Raw genomic sequence first — 23079 nt, 5'->3', positions numbered from 1 at the left:
CTTATGACAGTAACATCTGAGATACCATAAAATCTCTTAATTTGGGGGAAAGAACGTACAAAAAAAGCATAGAAGAGAGGACTACCATGGCATCAGTGAGTCTGTCAGACAATGTGTAACTCTTTATAGTAGAAATGAAGTGCATCTTTTAACTTAGGCATGAGCAGACAGTGATATTTAGGCTCCAATGAAGAACTCTATATACTTCTGTAAAATAAGGCCATGGTGAGGAAATAGAGGAGATTCTTTGCCAAACAGTATCACTAAAACCATGATCTCAGAAATCATCAGTGGGGTGCAGATAAACGGCCAGGAGGATCTGACACACTTATAAGATGATGTAATCAACCAAGCCAATAAACTAACTAAAAGTTTTGCTCAGGTAAGGATTTTAGAGTATTACTGTATCACAATAAATTCACTTTAACTACTTTATATGATTTTCTTTATATCTACCAGTGACAGTAATCCTAGAAGTTTGGGGGGCAGGGGGGGTTCCATAGGACTTTTACCCTACTGATACCTCCCAGAAAGAGTTATAGTGTAATAGTGGTATCTTGTGGCTGTATAAGCTATAAGGTGTATTTTAAAGCTATATTAAAAAGAAGCAGCTATGGTGTTACAGCAAAAACATTCATTTTCAAATCAGCATATAATTATTCTGCCATAACACTTTGTTTCAATCATTACATCTTTTAGACTAAGCTATTTCAAAACAGAAATCCACACCAGTAGGAGATAATAAAACACCAAGAGAACAAACTGATCAGAAGTTTTTGATATATTAGACAGTACAACATCACATTATCACTAGAAGAGTTGTATCCTTATTGATTCACAGAAAATAAATACTCTGTTTAACATCTAAGCAATGCATACATCAGTGACCATAGTTTCAGTCCTGATAAAGTTTCTCCTGGGACAACTGTGTATTTCATTTAAAGCCTGAAATCTTTCACTGAAGAATAGGGTGTCTACAGAGCAGGACGCTTAAACTAGTTGCATATATACACTTACAAACTTCAAAGGCAAAAATTTCACAAAGCCAAAAGAAGCAAACATCACACACCATACTGAGTGGCTGCAAATGCGTCTAAATATCATCCAATAGAAGACACACCAGTGATAGGAGCAGCGATCAAATGAACTCTGTATGAGCTGCGGCCCTCTGTTGCATCCCCCTCCAACCCCCCCGCCAAATGGGTCTCTCATATTTTAGTCTCACTTCTATTCACAGAATGCCTATGGAGAGAGCTGGGGGGAGGGCTGTTTTGTTTGTTTATTAAAGAAAATGCTTCTTCTCTAGCTTCACTGCAGTTGGTTCACTGAGTATTAAATAACCAATATTATAGCTTACCTTTTTGACAGGAAAGGTAAATGGATTCATGAAGTCCTATTTAAAAATTCCTGTATTCCTAAACACAGCTGAAATCAAAAGCCAAAAGACTAGAAGAGACCAGGCTTATTCATAGCTTTAAATCCTAGTTAGCTAGTATTCCACCCAAAGCTCTTTTCCTCGCCTTTACTCAAAGTCATGCTCTCAGGTTTTTTTCAGTCTATTTTGTTCAAGTTCTTGCTGACTTTTCACGGTGCTTGTTTAATCTTTCTGCTTGTCTCTCAAGACACAAAAGCACTTTCTGCCTGAATGCGCATCATACAGGGTGGTAACATGTCCCACGTTTGGGCTACAATAATAGCAATATCTATGTTTATTTACAGACATTGAAATCCTTAGCACTCTTCAGTGCAAGGGGAAGAAAAGGGAAGAGCTGTCTTGTGATACAAAAGGTAAGTGACATGTTGCCAGTGCTCAACTCTGTCACCGTTATTTTATTTTGTTTCAGAACAATATTCAAACTAAAATGCAGAAGCCTTGAGACATAACAGAAGAGGTTAGTTTATGAAATAGTGCATCAGCCATCACTGAGAAAGAAAAGAAGCAAGAAATGTATGTCAGTAAAGATTTCCACAAAACTACAGTGAAATTAAATCAAATTTTAGGGCATAAGCCAATTACTAACAAATAAGGTAAGGAACACATAACTTTATTATAGGGTTTCCTGCATCTTCCTGAGATTCTAATAATAGCAGATCTAGCTAGATGGACAACTGCTTTGGTTCTACATGGCCATCATCTCAACATTTCTTGACATCTTAAAATTGCAGCTGTGTTGATTTGATGGAATTAGCTAAAAGATACAAGGCATTTTTGTTTCTTATAGGAATGATAAAAAAATTCATGATAAAAAGCTCAGAGGAAGAAAAAGATGGGCTTTGGAATCATTGCAAAATTATGAAAAAAGAAAATGATATCTAATAGACAAGATCAGAAAATTTATATACAAGTGCCTTAAGCTTCTCTTTCCTAAGCCACATGCATCTTGAAATAAAATTCCTAAAAAATTTAACAAAAGATAGAAACTATAAGATATATTGATAAGATATGTAAGATATATATCAGTGCAGACAAAATCTCATTTTTCTTCACTACTTTTTGTTTGTTTGTTTTAAATCATTTCTCTGCCAAGAATCTGATGTGGAGGTTTGGGATGCCTCCTTATGTGTTAAAACTTGTACAGTATCAAGTTCTTTTGTTTGTTTGCTTAGCACTGGTCCTGGTACAGTCAAATATTCATTTAACTCCTTCAGTAATTCTTTTAAAGTTTAAGCACCTTAGTCACAATCCTGTAGACACAGTTGAACACAGTTCTCTTCAAGCACAAGTTCTTCATTCCAGTATTTAAGAAAAGGTGCCAACACGGTCTCAGCAATTATATTTTCATATTCAAGTGACTTGATTTTCTTTTGGCAGAAGTATTCACCTAGCTCTAGACAGATCTCTCTGGTTTGTAACCATTTTCCAGGTTGCTAAGAAAATTTCTCACTCGAAAGAGTCACATCTCTTGACATTCATGCTCAATGATCAAGTCAAGGATTCAAAAGATGAATTCGAAATCCTTCATTCTGACATTCTTCCATATTGGGTTTTCCTTGCAGAATCTTTTTCCCCAGCAAAAAGGAAACATCTTTGCTTGATTTCCTATATTACTTTAATGATGACATAACCAGAATTTTTTCCACACACTCCCATGACGAACCTTACTGCACAGAATTTGGCAGCTATCCATTTAGAAGCCATGGTCAGACTCAAAAGTATATTTTTGCACTGCGTTTAGTCATTGTGCAATTGCAAATAATTTCAGGGCATCCTTTCAGGTATTTTCATGAAAGGACAGGCAAACAAGGTATTGTGTTCAATAAAGATCCAAACAGTTCATGAAGGATAGGATGTTCTTCAAGAATTAGTGGTAAAGAAGGCAAAGTGGATTTATTTTCCTTAATTTTGGAAGATTCCTTTTTTTTGGGGGGGGGGGGGGAATGTAGAACTTTCAATTTGTTCCACCAAGCTAGCTTTTTTTTTTTGGGGGGGGGGGGGGGGGGATCATAAATCATAAAGCAGGCCTAAGAATAGGTAAAGGTGTAAGACTATTTTTAAGGGTAGAGTTTATTTTTCTATTAATTTAAATACAATTAAAATCCTTTTAAATTAATCTAAATGTTTTGATTTAATGTTATTAATTTAGATCCAAATCTTTAAATTAAAGCCAAATCTTTTCTTTGAATTATTGTTGTTTTGATGAAAGATGCAAAATCGGAAGCTGCTTTAGGAATCTAGACATAACGCAACATATTCTTCTAAAGGGTACAGAAATTCATTGCTCATCTCTGCAGATGACAGCTAAAAGGATGCTCCTGTAACTACACTAACAAATGCAAAATTCATGGGCAAAGACAGAATCACTTCTTAAAATCAGTACAGAAATATTTTCCATTTGAGCTTGTTTGGGTTTTCTTGCTTTGCATACAAAACCTAAGGTTTCATAATTTCAAAATAGTTTTCCAAAAAGAAAAGTTTGTCTCCTCTATACTGTTTAGTGCCTGGACATAAGAATTATACTTCTTACTATTCAAAACAAAGAAAGAAATATCTCATGACATGATTATTTTATATACTATTGTGGTTTGGGCTTTCTTTTTTCTTTATGGCTTTAATTTTTACTATTTCAACTTTTCCTGAAGTTGCACCAAAAAGTTTACCCACCCATCTACAGCTTACAGACTGCACATTTTTAAGTTTTTCCAAGAAAAAGTGAAGCCCGCTTTCAGTATTTAAAACAGTCTGTATATATCTAATAATTCATGTTATAAGCAGGAAGTTAAACAGCTTGACCAGATATAACTAGGTTTTTCATATTCATCTATTAGAAAAAGTAAAATCACACCGACTCAGCCTTGCTCCAGACTACCAGGAAAAGGGATATTCCTCCTGTATGAATTGTAAAGGTGGTAGTGGGAGCTGAGTTTCATTAGAGAGCAGTTCACAGATGCATCTCTTTTAAACAGGACAATTCAAGTGATAGATTACCATAGTTTACCAGTTGTTTTGCTCATTATAATGGCTTTGAGGTATTTTAACAGAGTCCTCATTACGTCCAGCTCCACGTTCTCAAATGATTGCCTGTTTTGGTCTACTGATCCTGAGGTACAGCACACCACCGAAAAACCTCACTCACTACTTAGCCCAGTCATCTGGGAAAGGGGAAGGACAAAAGCCTGTGGCACTGGAAACCTCCCCTCCTTCATGACTCCTCACACCTAAGGTTTTTATCCCCTCGCACATGCTTGATGCCTAGTACAGTTTGTGTGACTCCACCTTAAGGAATGAAACCTCTGGCAGGAAGATAGAAATGATTCAGGTTTGGGGATTTACTTTTTCTACAGTGGGAACCAATTAGAAATTCCATGTTTTTAAAAACAAACTTGTTTTTAAGCACAGTAGAGATTATTTTTTACACATTAATGTCTAATACCACAGTAACAGGCATTCCCCTCTCTCCTCCTCTGAAGTAAACTATTCAGGCCTCTGTGCAGTGAAACAGAAAAGTTGCTTGTAATGGTTACACAATTCAAAGCTTCAATAGAGAGGAAATTCACCTAATTCGTTGGTAATTAAATGCTCAAGCTTGCGTATCCAGAAAAAGCATGTGAGTAGCCATACTCTAGAGCGCAGAATTACTACCTCAAGATATTGAAAACCTTCTAAGTTTAAAAGGACAAAGAAAATGTACAGTTACAACTATGTAATAGTAAACAGAAAACAGCAGGATAATACTGAATGTATAAAAAGTGTAAATGGCATAAATAAGGAGTTTAAACAGATTGACTCATTCTTTTTGATCATATACAGTCCTCCCATGGCCTTCTGCTAGCCGAATTAAAAACAACAGCAGCAAACCCTGTTAAGTGCTTTCCAGAATTTTCTACCATCTGGGAAAAATGAATCAAGCAATAAATGAGAGGAACAAGATACACACTTCATAAAACATATTCACTAATTTTTTTGCATGAAAAACTTTGTTTCTGCACACTTCACAATTCCTCATTTGTTAAGACTATCCTTTATTGAAAGCAGATGATTACTTAGTTTTTGCAAAATGTATAGGGAAAATAAATCTTCAAAGCTGGAAAAATAATATTTGTTGTAGATATTATTAAATCAGGATTTAAATATATATATACACGCACACACGTTCTACATGGCAGTAGAGAAAGAATGATCTCATTCAAGTCACTGAAAAAAACTTCAAGAATACTTCAGATGAGGTCAAGTTAGAATAAAAAAAAGTGCTTAGAGACATTTGAAAATAAAGTGTTCCGTGCAAACACCAGAGAAGATCCCAGAGCTAAGAGCACTACTGACATACAAAAGAGAATTTAATTCAATGACAAATTGTTTTGTACATTGTAGTCTAGCAAGAATTTCAGTACATACTTAAAATTGATTTCACCATTTTCTCAGGAGGTAAGTAAGCAAATACAAAATACATTAAGTAGTCTGAATATTATTCTCTGTACCCATTAGGGTATGTCTGAAACAAAGACTGTGTTGTAATGCAGGTATTGAAGTTTTCTTTTAAGAAATTGCTTAGGTGTCAAAGGCAGTCACAGCTCAGCAGCGGGGAGAGTCAGAAGCAGAGTCTGAGCTGCTGCCAGAAGTTGAGGTCCTACCTTCATCTCCTAGTACTGGCTACTCAACTCTGTCTGCTTTATGCCAGCACTACCATTCACATGACTAGATGTGAGCAATCAGGGAACTGATCCAGCTGAAAATTAACCCAGGGAAAAATTAAAATATTTTGTCCCTGAAATGGCATATTATGCCACCACACAAACTCAAGTGAGAGCTATCAGAAAGCAGCAGGGACATGCTCTCAGAGGGGATTGAAAAAGATGAAAGTGTGAGACTGCCTGTCTGGCACAAAATTAAAGTTGCAAAAAAGCACTTTTGCAAATAGTGCACTAATGCACCTTGCAAATGCACTCTGACCCTTCCAATAAGATTCAAAGACCTGCAGAAAGAAGATGGCAGGAGGAGTCGGAGACCAAGGAGAAAACAAAAATAAGTGAGATTGCAAAGGTCAGGTGACGTGAACTCCCATGTATTTGTCAAAGCAGATATACTTTCAGGTTTGACTATTAAAACAGGGGTAAATATAGTCATAACCCACTGGGAGTAGAAGTCAAAATAAATGAGACATACATGACACATTCTCTAAACAAAACTTTAGAAGCTGAAACATTCATTCCTGATGAATGACCAACAGGGCAAAGGAATGCTGAGAGCTATTAAGGGTAAGCCTTCATCAGAATATAAAGATGAAAATCCTACATATTATGGGACATCTTGCAAAAGGCATCATGTATAATAGTCAATGTTGTAAGATCACAAGTTTTCAATCATCTAACCCCTGTAAAAGGACTGAGAAGTGAGCCAAAACTCCTGAAATAAACAATGCCAGACTGGGCAAGAATGCCATTCTCCCAGACTAGCAGATTTAAAACATATAGCAAATGCAGAGGAAGAAAGTGGGGGAAAAAAAAAACACCGAATGGTAACAAAAATCAAAATCAGTTTGGTCCAAGGTAAAGATACTTTCTCATTATCAAACTGCTTCCCAACTGTTTTTGTAATTGAGCTGTGGTACATCATCTGAAGTATTAAAACCATACCATGTATCTTCACCTCAGGAATTTTTTCAAAAATAAGTTCAAGGATATCCACAACAAGAGTAGATTCTATCTCACACATTTGAAAACAAAATTATTTCATTGAACACACCTGGCAAAAGAACACTGAGGAAAATTTTGCAACTGCGTATTTTCAAATACAGTTTTCAGTTGGATCAACAGTTATGTTCTTCTGAGACCACTGTGACATGAATATTTAAAAGAGACTTTATAGTTGAAGCAAATATGGTAAAATATCCTCCTAAGGAGAATTTTATTTTCTTATAAATTTACAGAACTTTCCTTTTGATATACCATTTGTTGTTTAGTTATCAGTGGCACCACTTGTCTACATGTTGAAGCACTGCTTTCTGTAAGATTTTTATGAGCTCTGAAAGGCATAATGACCAACCTACTTAACCCGGACTTTTAATTACTAGGGTGGCTTCCATTTCTGCTTTATAGTTATACCTACATACTCATTTAAGAAAATAACACACTTCTTTGACTTGAGGACTGCAAGATTAGCAAGCAGTGCTAATCTGGCAAAGCCCAAGAAAAATTATTTCTAAATAATATTTCAATCATGAATGCAGAGTATTCAGATGGAAAAACCTACCATGAGTATTCTTGTCTAGTTCTTCGAATTCTCATTCTGACAGCTCTCCCTCTTCAGGGGATGAACTGTCTGAACAGGATGAAAAATGCCTGCTTTTGCTTTCTTAAGCAACTTTTGTGCTTTCTACTCTATAGTTCCCTAGCCTCCCATCCCTAACCTCACTGGAAAATCTGAAGACAAATATGCACCTCTCTAAGGTAAAGAAAGTACTAGAGTATTAGTGCACAGTTATGCAATTATGCAGCTCAGTCACAACCACATTTCAAGCAAACTTGGAATACAGATAATATGGTCCACAAGAGAGGGGATGACCTTCTAAAAAGTTGTTGTTAATCAAAGATTAAAAATTATGCCAAATCTCTGTCAGTTCTGACTGGTATCAGAAGCTTGCTAGTAAAACATATACTGGTACACAACAGAATGTCTTTCTGGACACAAGTTTTGTGTGAAGATAAAATCCTTAGCAAGATAAAATGGTTCTATCTTCCACACTATACATGAAAAAAATACAATATAATTTTCCTAAAAGTATTTATGTTAACATCAAACTCAGGATAAACCTTTATTTAAAATATTTTTATGTAGGTAACACATGTTTCAATACTCCAGAGAGCTGTGCTGACAAGCAGGTACTTTTTCAGAGTGCCACAGGAAGAAATACCACTTTTGGACATAGAATAAACAACAATTGGGAACAACTGGGAATTTTGGTTTCCATCAAAATGCAAGATGCAGCTTAGTTTCTATCACTCAAGGAGCAGTAGAAACTTTTAACAAAAGGAAGGAACATAGTATGACCAGCGATTTTTTTTTTAATAAAGCAGTTGGTTTCTATCACAGACCTATTGATTTCAAATGGAGCTTTTCAAGTTGAATTTAAATTTTTGATTAATGGTTTGGCCTCAACTATATCCAACAGGAATACAAAACCATGATATTTAGGCATTTCTTCATTGAAGTAGCTAACAATTTTGCTCTTTAACTGTAATCATTAGCTATCTGGAGTCAATATCGCATGGAGGAAAACAATTCACAGCTAACAACTATTCTTTCAGACTTTCTACCAGCAAATTTAAAAAGACATTACAACATCAGTTTACAAATGATATAAACTAAAATACTTACATACTTGGAAAGTATTATTTTTTAGTATTTCTTTTTTTTCAAAATACTACCCCCTGCCTCTTTCCATGTTGTTTTCCTTCTTTCTAACAAAGATTCTGCAATAAGAATAGAATACTGAACTCAGTTAAATGAGAAACTTGGGTCTGTGCAAGAAGCAGACATTATTTCAGGGCTTACTACTCCTCTGGGGGTACATCTCAATAAGTGTTATACTTTCTCTCTTGCTTCTGCTGACCTCTGCTTTTCCTCTATGGAAATGTGATATTGTGGGGACCTTACATTCTCATGCAGCTATACACAGAACTAGAACAGAGATTACCTTACAAGACCTTGCTGTTCTCTAAATCTCTAAGACTGAAATATTTACATTGATTTGCCTCAGGATTTTCCTTTTGGCAAAAACATTTACTCCCTTCCCTTCAGGGTTCAAAGAACACAAAGTCTACTGTCAACATCTCACGTGTTTTGTTAGCTTTGTCTATCTTCTTCAGTACTGAGAGTAAGAGAAATAACTACATTGTGGCAGATGCCTAAAGAAATTTGAAAAGTAAATACAATTTCTTCACCCCACAGGCCAAATATTCTAAAATTACTAAACTTAAGAATTACTTGCTCCCCCTACAGACAATACAGTTTGAGCCAAAGTTACCTTCTATAAAATACACCAAGAGCTCCTGGGATTTCCACCCCCCTCCCCAACTCAACTGATAGGCATTCTAGCAATAAATCCAAGTAGCAGGTCATATCTCACAACTGACAGCTTTTATACCTGGCCCTCTGGCACCAGGGAAATACACAGTTCTATAGTCAGGAACACTAGACACCTTGAACAGAGAAAATGACAGCCAAAATCAGAATCTGATCCTGCACGATGTTAACAAAACACAACCCCCACACATTCAGATATTCAGCAAGCCTTTTTTATGTGGTCATTTAACCAGTGACCAACTGGTTAAGTGACCATCACAATGTTGGGGGGTTTTTTTGCAAAGAGCCAAAGAGACATAATGGAAAAAGAGAAGGGTTAAGAAGTATCAGGCAGGCTTATCTTTAAATATAAAATAAATATAATGCTCTGCAGGACACCCAAAAGGGTCACGTTTTTCAGAAATAGCCTAGAGGGTAGAGTTCCTTGTTACAGACAAATTGAATATGGCACTGTCAACTGCCTGGCAGATAAAACAGGGACAACCCTCAGAAAAATCAAGATGAAAAGACCAAAATGAGGGACAATGTCTGAAATAGTAAAGACTAAAAATGTATAAAGAGAAAGGAGTGACTCATTTTTCAGTACTTCCTCCCCAGTCTCTCCCCCACTTCAGATGATGGAAAATTCTGAAGAGAATCATTTCCAGCATTTTTTCAGATTAATTTTAAGGCCTCAAGGTTTAAAGGCAGGAAGGAAAACAGTTCACAGAGCTTAACAGAGAAATCAAAATAAATAAATAAATAAAAATGCTGCAGGCTCCATCATGATTAGTGGAAAGAAATTCATCAAGGATAATGTTCGATGTATTATCTGTGATACCTGTGAGAAGTAGTACTATTCATGAGATTAAGTGTTTACATAATTTTTTCAGGAAGCTTCATTTATTCTTTGTAAGCCTTGCTTTAAAAGTAAGTTCCTGTATTATCAAATAATTCGTAAGTTATGCAATGAATCCAACACCTTTCATTCCAACAAAACTCAAAAGGTCTTATATACAAAACTTACCTCTCCCACCCTTCCCATCTGCCTTTAGGTTATTCTAGCAGCGTAAAGTACCCTACTATAATGCCTGCACTGGACTCATCCCTAATTTAAGGCAGGAGGAGGTAAAATCAGCAGCTGCAATGCTTGGTACATGTAGCTTACCAATATCTACTGAAGGAACATCTTCCAGAAATGCTATGAGCCCAGAAGCCAAGACATGCAAGGATAACTAAAGGCAGTTTTATCCCAACCTGCTTCCTGACAGATCTGAATTTCCTGAAGAGGTCATCCTCAGAGATCCTCTCAGAATTAGGGCTTCTATATTCTACCCACACAGCAACAGACCAGACAACCACTACTGAACAGCACAGCCACAGAACACTTCGGAATGGAGCACAGAACAGTATCCAGATGAATTTGTAAGGGAAATTTAACAAATAATGTAATTACCAAATCTGGCTAAAACATCAACTAATAACCCAGTAGCCTTGCAGAAAACTCCTCATTCAATACTTCAGTTTTAAGTTTTATCCAGCACATAGCAACCACCATTACAAGACAGGAAATCCATCACAGCAGCAGCAGCACTTTTTATAGCATTTCAGGGATGTTCCATCAAATGTTAAACTAAGGATATGAATATGTTCAGTCAGAGCTGATGAGATCACAATCCTGAGTCATATGGCATTATAAAGCTCTAATCACTTCTTAATGGAATGCTGTTTCAGCTATATAACCAATCTATCTTTTCTTAAAACAATACTTTTTTTTAATGCTTCTTTAAAAGGTACTCATTATAAGACTTAAAGATGCACTTGAAATACCCATAAATTTTTTTACACTAGCACTTTGTTATTAGCATAATTGAGAATGAGTATTCTATATTAAAAAAACCCACCACACCAAAAAAAAAAATCTGATCTTACTGACCAAAGCAGGCATTTTGTTCATATTCTTGACAGTTTTTTAAATCACTTTTTTTGACAACTTTTAAAATCAAATTCTAATTAACATTCTGAATAAAGCACCTTTTGTTTAAAATCCAATAATAGCGCTCCTTCAGCTGACAGAGTTGTACACAGTCAGATAACCACAAGGCATCCCAGAGTAAAGGAAAAACTAAAATTCATGCTCTTGTTTCTCAAATACTGGGGAAAAAATAAATAAAACCAACATTTATATTCTTCAGGCCTTTCTTTATACCTCATAAAAATGCAAAAATTGCAAAAGGATGCACTTTTTATTATTAATCCTTTCCAAATGATTGCTAGCATGTGGTATAATTCTCATACAAAAGTATTAATTTCTACCATATACTGTGTATGTGTGTAAATACTGAGCTAGAGAAAGAACAAGGGAGGAAATGTGTCCCTGTAAGTGTGCAAGCGCTTGCACTCTTGACTGAAGCCTTTGGTGATATTATGATTTAGATACTTTGATGTATATGAAGGACCAAAATATAATCCATCTGGGAACTCAAATCAGAGACCTAATTGTTAGCAACTCCATGTGTATTCCACTGGAATCAAGTCTTTACAAATCTAATGGTGATAAATAAAACGTCTCCAAAAAAGCTGAAGAACATAGGCTTGAAAGCTAACAGTCACACTGAGTGAGGAGAACACGACTTCAACTTCCTTTGACTTGCATTTAGAGGACGCAGTGTCTCAACAAGGGAGTGTCCAGTCTGGAAGCAGGTAGGGCTGATGCCAGCCATGGAAACGGTTGGAAAAAGTTAAGAAGGGTTGAGCTATACTGCACGATGTTAGAAGTTCGGGGTATTTTTTGTTGTTGTTGTTCCTCCAATGACTAGTTCCCAGATAACTTAACAAAGCTACAACAAACTAAATTATATCCCTTGCTCCTTGCCTTTTCTTTTACATAGCATAACAATGATGAAAAGAGTGTATTTTGTATGATGGACAATGCATCAAAACAGCAAAACAAGTATATGGTCTGTAAGTAGTTCTTTACTAGAATGTATATATCAGTCTGATCAAGATTTCCCTAGGAATGCATTTTAGGTAATTCATACAAAGAAGGGAAACAGCATTCCAGAATATTTCTTGGTGTATTTTATTTTAGTGTTCTACTTAGATACTTGTTATGAATTACAGCAAAAATGAAGAGCATGTGAAATAACATACGAGTAGCTACTCACAATTCTGATTTTATGAATATGCATACACTTATCTACCAGTTAAATTATTATATTTTATCAGCTCTGCTCTGTTAATTGCAGCATCTATGAGTTATTCATATTGCTACAGATGTACAGAGATTATTTCAAGGAACAATTTTGTATTCAAACCTATCATCCTCTCAGAGGAACTGTTCACTATCCTTTTTATCCTTTCTCTTCATCTCATTATCAGAAGCAAACCCCTGCGGTGCCAGGGCAGAAACGAAACTTCAGAAGAAGATTAAAATTTATAGTATGTTTTCAAACAACACATTAAGCAAATTAAAGTTACCTTGTTTCCTGTAAGGAAAAAAAAGGATCAAATTCACCATTTATATCCAATAACATCATATAACCATATCATGATTGAACAAGAGCCACTGTTTGTTGTCTGCAGTAATTCATATTTGTATTATTATGTAGTATTAAATAATGACATTTATAAGCAGGTAAACCGTTCATTACTTTCTGCAACTGACTTTAGAGATTATTTAAAAACATTATATCAATTATTGCAATGTCACAAAAGCAGCATGTTAACTGATAAACTTTGATATATTGTCTTATCCAAATGGATAAGCCAGTTCTCAATCTATTTCAACAGGCACGCAGTGATCCTGGAAATCAATACTGTTGAAGGATTTTTGGTGTCCTCTCAGTTCTTTCCTCCTCCTAACCTTTTGATCACCAGGCAAACCTTCTATAATTCTTCTATATAATATATTCAAATAAAAGTAGTAAGAATAACTACCTGGAAAAAATATGCAGTCTCTGTTTGAGACATGGCAAATGGATGACTCCAAGAAGAACCACTGCTAAGAATTAAAAAAAAAAAAAAAAAGCTTAGAGTATTTCCTGCCCCTCTGTATATACTCAGTCCATTTTAAGAACAATACTAATTGTGTTGTGAAAAAACATGACACAATAATAAAGAGGAACAGAGACAAAACAACTAATGCGCCTTTGGGTTATAATATCAAAGAACAAAGCATATATTTGTAAAAGCAAAATAATTTTTAAACGAAAATCAGAATATCCAAGTCACTGTCCATAAATATTATCTCTGCCTGGGTCTCTTGCTTCAGAAAGGCAGCTTTAATTTCTACCAACTTTCTGTTAAAACACATCCTACTTTTCCAGACCATTTCTCCAATTTGTCAAAATCATTTTCAATTATAATCCTATTTTCCAGGATGTTTTTAGCCCTCCCCAGTTTGATGGCATCTGGGAATGTTACATACATCCATCATTCAGGTCACTGATGAAAACCTCAAACATAGGACAGATCCCTGCTACAACCCTCTAGGCATCATCTTTCCAGTTGCACCATGAATCGCTGATAATTACACTCTGAGCACAGTCTTCCAACCAGATATGCACTCACATAACAGCAATTTCATCTCGTATGCTTTCCACTAGCTTGCTCATAAGAAATGCTATTGGAGACATAGTAAACAGTTTTCCTAACATCAATGTATGTGACTACTGCTTTTTCCTTATGCATAAAGCTTGTTTTTCTGGCGTACAAGAAAATTAGACTGGTTTGACATATTTTATTCTTGACAAATCCATATTGACTGTTATTCATTTCCTTACATCTTAAGTATCTACAAATACTTCATTTCTTTGATAGTTTCTTCCAATACTTTTCCAGGAACTGCAATGAAGTTGTAATTTCTTCCTCCTTGCTCTTTTCCAGTCTCCTGAGATTGCCCTGGTCACAGAATGGCTGAGGCTGGAAGGGACCTCTGGAGATCATCTACTCCAACCCCCCTGCTCAAGCAGGGTCACCTAGAGCACATTGCACAGGATCATGTCCAGGCGGGTTTTGAATACCTCCAGAGAAGGAGACTCCACAACCTCTCCGGGCAACCTGTTCCAGCGCTCTGGTGCTCCACAAGTTCTCAGAATTGACTATGAGACTGCTCGAGTGTCCTATTCAGGGTCAATTTCATCATGCACGGACAATTTGAAAATATTTTTCAGCATTTTAATAAGAAAACTTCTCTCAATTTTTTCAATAAGAAGGGAAGTTTTGTAAACAAGGATAGATCTATCACTGCATAACTTTTTAGATGCCCTCAAAAACACTGTCTCCAAAATTACAGTTATTTGATCATTCTAATTGAAATCAATTGTATGAAGGAATCAATAACCAGGTAGATAAGGAAGACTGACAAACTAGCTGACACAGCCTACTGTGACCTCCAAAGGCCTTCCTTCAGAGAGACTCCTCTCCAAATGCTTTTAAGAAAGCTATGCAGCAATTAGATAAGGGGGATGGTCATTTCATATGTAAATATTTGATTATAGGAAAGAGTAGAAATAAATGGTCAGGTTACACCAAGCATAGAAGTCCCCTGCAAAGTTTTGCTGGAATCTGTCACGGGAATTTGTGCCATTTGACAGATTCATAAGCAGCCCATAAAACAGGGTCAACAATAAGATGACTAATTTCACTGATGATTTTAGGTTATTCGGGGTAATAAAAAAAGAGCCAAATGTAAAGAAGGATTTTATAAGACTAAGTAACTACGCAAGGACTGGCAGATGAAATTCAGGGAGATAAATGTGAAGCTATGCATGAGGGAAAATAATCCTAAGTTTATGCATAACAAGATGAGATCTAAACTGATTATAACCACTTGTGAGATTCTGCAGCTATGATAAGTATTTTCATTTAAACATTAGCTCAATACTCAGTAGCAGTAGAAAAATCATCAAACCTCAGAAAGAACAAACAAATTGAGTTTTGGGAATTGTTGGGAGAGACATACAGAATATGAGAGCAAACACTAACATGAATGCATAATGCATTTTTCACCTGTGTTATGAAGAACATAAGCAGTTTTGGTGTCTTCACCTCAAAAAAAAAAAAATACATAGTCGGTATGAAAGATTCAGAGAAGAATCAAGGAAATGGCATGGTTCCATAAAAGGAACTATTACATGTGCTAAGACTCTTCTGTCTAGCAAAGAGTTGAGTGAGGATGTGACAGAGTTCTAAAAATCTTAAGTAGCATGGAAGTGGGCACGAGGGATCAATTATTCAATGTTTCTTCCAGTAAAGCAAAATGGGGCTCCTAGCAAAAGTAGCCAAAATCTAGAACAAAAGCAAACAAAAGGCAGTGGCTCTTCACATCACCTGCTAAACTGTGAGACTGCTTGTCATAAGATGTTGTGGATGCCAGAAGTTTAAATAGGCTCAAAAAAGAACTGGATTAATTCAAAGAAAAATATACTTACAGTTATTAAGTGCACAGAAACCATCACTGGACCAGGAAGATATCTCAGTGGAGATATCACTGTGCACTAGCTCTATTCATTAGCTTTTGGACACTTCTAGTGACAGAATACTGGGCTAGATGGAGTTTCAGTCTCACCCAATCTTTTATGTTTTTTTTTTTTTTTTTAATAGAGTAAGGACTCATATTAAATATATAGAGTAAAATATGCTCCATCTGTCTTTTGTTAGTTTCACTCTTACAACAAAGTAAGAGTATTTGATTAAAATAAAGAGATACTCTAATCTATGAAATGAATGCATAAGGAAGACTTGTGATAGAGTTACTAATTCACTTACCTTTCAGGATGAGGAAATAGCTTTAAAAAAAACTTTGGTAGGTGACTAAGTCTCTACATACTAGATTCAGATTCCATGTGCCATGTCACCTCTAAACAGAAGATGATAATGTGGTATTTCACTAAGAAACATTATTTCACTATGAAAAGAGTGTGTAATTACACAAATTCTCATTGTAGAAAAAGTGAGAAGTAAGGTCTCTCTATTTCAGCACAGTCAGACCTTCAAACTATCAAACTGCATTACAGGACTATAAAAAAATCCAAAATTTTTGATAAAGAGATATGTCTTCAAATTGGTCATGCGGTATAACTGCACATGGGTCATATCAAAGTTTCTTTTAGCCAATACCCTGTTTCAAATGGTGACAAAGACCAGTAAGCTTGATAGAGTATACAAGCAGAGTAAATACATGAATGGTACTTCTTCAGACTATCCTTCCAGCCTCTGAAAAATCAGTGGTTCATTCTGAAGTAGAAACGATGTGTTCTTTAAAGCAATTAGTTTCTAATATTGCATAGAATCCATTCTAAACTATAAACGTTTAGAGACATTACAATGGACAGATCCAGTTTCTCTGTATTTGACACCCCAGAGGAAATTCATCAATGGAAAGAGTGACAGGTCAGAAAGATGAAGAAATCTTCTGACACAGAAGCAGAAAAGACATCATCACCTGCTTTTAGCTGCATCAACTCCCACTCACTGCTGGGTTGGTATCTCATAAGGAGAGTTCATTGCTGAACGGGCCCACTTTTTGATTGATTGTTGTTTCATGCAGATTCTACTATTCTCTGATGTGGTACAAAATAAGCTTTATACATAAATTATCTCAGTTACGATTTAAAGAGCATAATGAAAAATGGAAGGGTCCTCCTTACAAAACTTAATCTATGTTTATGTGAAGTTCATCTTGATCTCTGCTTTGTATCTTCAAGTCCAAGAATTCCGTTACTATAACATTTCCTCTTCTGTTAAGGTGACACCAACATCTAAGATTAGGAATTCACCAACGGGGCTCTTGAAAAAAGCAGAACCTCCACCAAACATGTTTTCGATACCTACTACTGTCAGTCTGGATACCTGAATTATACATGAACAATATTAATTCACTGTACTGAATTCCTGCTTCCTCAGTCAGTTTCCCACTGGAATAACTGGTATCAATCAAGACCAGGCACACATTACTTTCACAGGTATGTCATGTAACTAAATATTTAAGAGCTGGGAAATTTGGTGAGAAGCACTGATGACCAGACACTCAGCAGAAAGATTAAAAATTTCAATTGTTGTGCCTGCCAGCCAGTGAAGAAGTTTAGATTGGGGATTTGTAAGTGCGAGAAACATAGGATTGTGTTTTTGTCAGAGGAAAGTTAAGTCTAAAAAGGAGTAGCTTTACAATATGACCACCAATCAAAAAGAGTGTGGAGCCTGCAATATGAGAATTTTTTTTTAATCTATGCCACTGGTTTATATATAGCTTTGTGAAATAGCATAGACTCTCACAAAGCTTGACATTATAGCTTTATTCATTCAGATTAAATGAGTTAAATCTTTTCATAGCTTTGGGAAAGAAAATATTAGTAATTATATCATGAATACAAGTACTTGAAAAACATATTTACAAGCCACTCATTTTACAAGACACAGGACTATAAAAATGTAGATGAAAACAAAAATTCAACTTCATTCTGAAGCATGCAGAATTCTAAAATTTTACATTTGGAGATTTAATAGCATATCTTCTTTTAACTTTAATGAAAAGAGGGCATATAAATCCCTATGTAGCTCATACAAAATACGCCTGTGCATCTTCATTCATGCATTTGCAGAAGTGGCTCGTTTACCTCTTCAGAAAAGGTTGTGGAATGCATTTCGACTGTCGCTGCAAAAAGCAGTACAGAAAGACTCACAAATAAGAAAACAGGCAGTAACAAACAATCATTCTCCTCAGCTATAATGTGAAAGAATGGTGCGTCAAGGAAATTATAACCTGCATCTAGATTCTTATTAGTATGCTTTCCTACTGTTAGCAGCCAGAGGCAGATAAATCAAGACATACAATTCTTGTTGTTGTTGTCAGACTTGTTCCAGCACAGGATATGGTATCATAAGCAAAATATCAAGTGCTCAGCTGTAAAGCAATAGAAAGAAACTTTCAGCATTACTTACCTGATTTTCTTCATGGGAAACTCTCATTTGCTCTTTAAGAACTGACATTCTGGCTGCTTCTTCCTTCCTCAATACTCTCTCTTTCTTTAGCTCAGGACTCCAGAAAGTTTTGATGCTATTCATGGAGGATCCCAGCTTGCTGTCCTTAATATCTAGTTCTTTTCTGAGAAGATCATTCTCCCTCTGTAGTTCCTTAAGCTGAGCCTGCAGGTCTAACATAGTACTATCTCTAACCTGTCTCAGCATCGAAGGAACCTGATGGTGATGATGGTGTGAAGATGTGGTCAGACCTCCATGCTGATCAGTATAAGAAAGGACATCTGTGTGGGAAAGTCCAGCTGAAGCAATATTAGGACTGCTCCCCATAGCTGTGACTCGACCACCATATACAGCTCGATTTGTAGCCCTTCCAAGAGTCATTGTGCCCTTTGGGAAAGTAGTAGAAGCTACACCTTCGTGGTCACTCAGATACATTGGTCCAGATGTTGCATAGGCTGCATTAAGGGACTGGATGTTCTCCATTGAGAGCGTCTTACCTGTTCCTCCTCCTCCTCCGCTATTTGTTCGCCTGTGGCCCAGGCGAGGAGATCTTGGCAGACGAGGAGACCTGGAGGGACTTCCTTCTAAGTTGCTGATTGTTCTTGCACTTCCATACATTTTTCTTCTACTTTGAGGTACTATGTAATAAGAAATTAGTAACACTAAAGTTGAATATCAAATCTATAATTCCAGCTAGAAATATTGGCAGTTTCACTGCATTCTTCCCGTAGACAAAAATCTGTTATTCCTCCAAACTCAAAAACCTAGGAGAGAGAAAAATATATATATAAGTACAAAAACTCTTTCCCTTCATCTTAGAAAACAAGTTTACAGTGAATAAAGTAATCTGCATATATCAGGGGAAAAAAAAGTACCCCAGGTCTTACAGTAATTACTTTAAAAATAAATTTTATAGTATGTTCTACATTTAGGATGACTAGTTAAAAAATGCATTTTAAGATTTCATTCAGAAAAAAGACTGAACATTTCTTTCCTGAACACTTTGACTGTGCAAAAAAAGCTCAATAATCACCATGAGCCCCAAAAATGTATTTTAGCCGACATATGGAACGGACTTAAATGACTGACTACATGAAATTATATAAAGAAAAAAAATTAGCTGTTGTCTACATTGAGAACTACCTAAAACAAGAAATCATATTTTCAAAACATAGTGTGAAAGTAGTAATTCATCAACTATCTTTTTTTCCCCTCTAATCATTAAGACAGAACATTGGAAGAGGGTAGGGTTTTTATCTGTGTTTGAATTAATAAAGGGGTTTGGGGATAGGAAAAAAAGGAGGGAGGAAACAAACTGTTTCTAATAGTTCAGCTTTAACCATTAGAAGCATACTTTAGTAAGATAAATTAACAATAAAACAAGTTAATTTGAATGAATATTTCCTTCTAGGCAATTATAATGTAGTATTACAATACAGTATTATTTGTTTAATGAAATACAAGCTTGCTAATATTTGTTGTTAATCAGCTTCCCAGAAGGCGGCTATATAATAAATAATCTAGGTTTTCATTTAGAAAAAGAGGGCTTGTCACATACACTTTTTCTTTTGGATATCATACTATCACTTTGGTAGATCTACCCTCAAACAAAACAGATAAATGTGGATCTGATGTTCTTCCCATTATCGAATTCTTCAATACTATTATTATATATTTACCAAGTTTTGAATGAATTTATCACCATTATATATCATAAATATCAATATATACACAGGACTCTAGGATTAGGCCTCCTGATTTTTTAAACAAGTCTGACTGTTTCAAGAGATTGGTGAAATTAATTAAACTGGTGGTGATTAACCAGATCGAATACCATTTGTTTCGAAGGTAATTAGAGGAAGAGCAAAAGTTGGATTCAGTTAAATTCAGTAATTTTTAACCATTCCCTCAAGGCATCCTCATTATCTCTAGATACTTTGTTTCCCAGTGCTATAAAACATCTGTTCTACAATCGTTCTGAAAAAGTGTCGAGTCGGGGCAGGGAGAAGGAAGTTTTAATATCAGTTTTATTAACAATCTCTAGTAAACTAAATCCTTATAAAAAATTTTAGCATAAAACATTACTGATAGTAATGATGTCAGCAAACAGGAAACATGCTATGTCTACACAGACAGTTCTCTCCTGGCAAAACTTCTCTTCTCCACTGACACCTCATTATCCCATGCAAACATACCCCAAGTGGCTTACAAGAATTCTAAGAATTGCTTGGTATATGCTAGGTTTTCAGTAAGTTTAACAGCCAGCATAGTCTAAAGCACTTGTTTCATTTTAATTACTAGCATGCATCTGAACTGGCTGAGATGTTTTGACTTATTCAACTTGTTTCAGCTACTACTACACATCAGCAGCCATTCTGGTGAATTTTCACCTCTTTCCCAAGAGGTGTGTCAAGATCCATGTGTTTCAAAGGTGGAAGGCACACCACTACACTGAAATGTTTTGAACGCCACTGTGGACACTGGGCAGAGATACAAAGGTGTGGTATTTATTCAACATTGATAATTTGGAAGCACTGAACCATTTGTACCACACCCAGGCTGCTCCATTAAAAGTAATTCACTTCAGTGCAAACACTGCCCTTGGCAAAATGGATCAAACGAGCTAACAAAACATTGTTCCATACAAACTAGATTAACAAGACAAGCAATTCTGTCACAAAACATTGGCACTTTCACTATGTACAAACAACTCAGCTGTATAAAGCAAAGCAGAGGTATCCATTTCAATGAGAAAATGTAATTTTTAACCATTTAGGAAGAAATTATAGATATGAAATTACACTCTAGCAACTCTTTTCTGCTTCTGGACGACATAACCCTTAAAAAACATGAGTACCTTTTTAATTCTAGAGGTAAAAGCCTGGGCCAAGTTCTTGAGCCCTGAAAACCTCTGGAAGCTTCCAGCTATACGGAACATATTTAAAGGAACCAGATGTCACTTGCCAATTTACATGTTCACATTTGGACATTTTAATCATAGTATGAGTATCCATATCTTCCCCCATTTTCAGCTGTCATCCGGTATTCAAGAACAAGCCCACAATTTGTTTCACAAAAAGACTGGTGGAGCTTTTCTGACATCTCAACTTTAATGGATTGATCAGTGAAAAACAGTATCTCATGGTGACTGGGGACAATACCATTGCTTACCCTAACTCTCAAGTGCCGATCATCCTCTGGCCAAATAACATTATTTGTAATACACTCTGGGAAGCCCATCCTTGGCTATTTCTTGTTCCCTGTAAAAGTTCTGTAGCTGTTCAAAGAGGGTCTTATATGAGATCTGAGCTGAACTGCATTTTCCTTCCCATGGCTCACGGCAGCTCCTCAGCAAAAGGAACTGCCTTCCAGACTGGTACAATTCTCCCAACAAAAAGCCTGGGCTGGTGAAAAACCTAGATTTCTGGAATAATGGCTGCTAACACCCATTTAAACTGGATACAATTAAACATATAGATGCAGCAGACCTGAGATACGGGGGAGAGCAGGTTTCTTGATCCTCTAAAACAGAGGTATCTTTACAGCATACCACAGTACCAGTTTCCCCTTCTATTGCCAACATCTGATAAATACTTCTGAGTCATTTTCTATCCCACTTAGCCTTCTGTTTACATCGCCGATGTGTATTTTTAGGTACTTGTTTTGCCTTGTTAAGCTTTCTTAGTTGTGGTTAAACTATCTTCTTTCTCCTGCTTGCCTGAAGTTTTGAGAAGAGCAGTTCTCATATCAGAGAATGGTAACTTTAGTCTTTGTTAGCCCTCTAATGCTTACCATCAATCCCTAATAAAAAAGGGCATCAGCGTCCCTCATCCAAAGAGAAGCTAACCTTACTCTGGACTTTAATAATGTTCACAATCTGCTTTAATAGTGTAACTTTTACATCTCTATGAAAACTCTGAAAGCAGTAAGAAGATAGAAGTACAGAATAACCAAAAAAAAAGTTATTACTGCTACAGCATTTTCAATTATTTTTTTTTCCCCCTGAAAATTTTTCTAATCAAGATGCAGACCTCTGTAAAGAAAGTGGAAGCACACTGACAACATCCTTGCATTTTTTACATTCTTGGGCCTCTAAGGATAGCTCATGGACTGTAGACCAGAAGTATAGACCAGAGGTTGAAAACCCTGATTTAGAGAAATTCTTACAGTTCACCTCTATTTTCATTTGCAGTTCATTACCTACTATAATCTGAGTTGTACAGATTGGTTTTCTTGCAAACAGCTTGAAAAAATGCACATAAAAGTGTGTTTTTGCCTGGAAGTATATGCATCTTAAGGATAAACTTTAAGCCTTCACCTATGGCTATGATAAGTCTGGACACAGTAGAAGTCATGTACCATCGCTTCATGGTAGAAGGGAGAAAGGCACCTACATAGCTCTCCGCTCTTCATCACCTATTCACAGAGCCTAGCCTTCGGAAGATTTACTATGTGTCTCAATGCATCGGGATTTGGAGACAATAGGAGACAGCATCAGCCTCAGGGCCTCAGCAGTTGCCACAGAAATCATAATCTACACTTTGGAGAAAAACGGAAAGGAAGAGAAAAGATCCCTTCTCCTTCTCTTGCTATAGAAC

At 36.1% G+C, this 23079-nt stretch overlaps 1 protein-coding gene across 1 annotated transcript in view; it reads right to left on the bottom strand.

The window, feature by feature from the left end:
- ERC2 (ELKS/RAB6-interacting/CAST family member 2) overlaps positions 1–19167 on the bottom strand; it is a 495023-nt gene extending 475856 nt beyond the window's left edge. The window contains exon 1 of the mRNA XM_067303579.1: positions 18443–19167. Coding sequence (XP_067159680.1) covers positions 18443–19099 — 657 coding nt within the window. The 5' untranslated portion in view covers positions 19100–19167. The remainder of the gene's footprint in view (positions 1–18442) is intronic.
- Positions 19168–23079: the final 3912 nt, after the last annotated feature.

Source organism: Apteryx mantelli, chromosome 12 (genome assembly GCF_036417845.1).
Source record: "Apteryx mantelli isolate bAptMan1 chromosome 12, bAptMan1.hap1, whole genome shotgun sequence".
In the NCBI taxonomy this organism is placed as follows: Eukaryota; Metazoa; Chordata; class Aves; order Apterygiformes; family Apterygidae; genus Apteryx; species Apteryx mantelli.
This window is presented reverse-complemented; position numbering and strand designations above follow the sequence as displayed.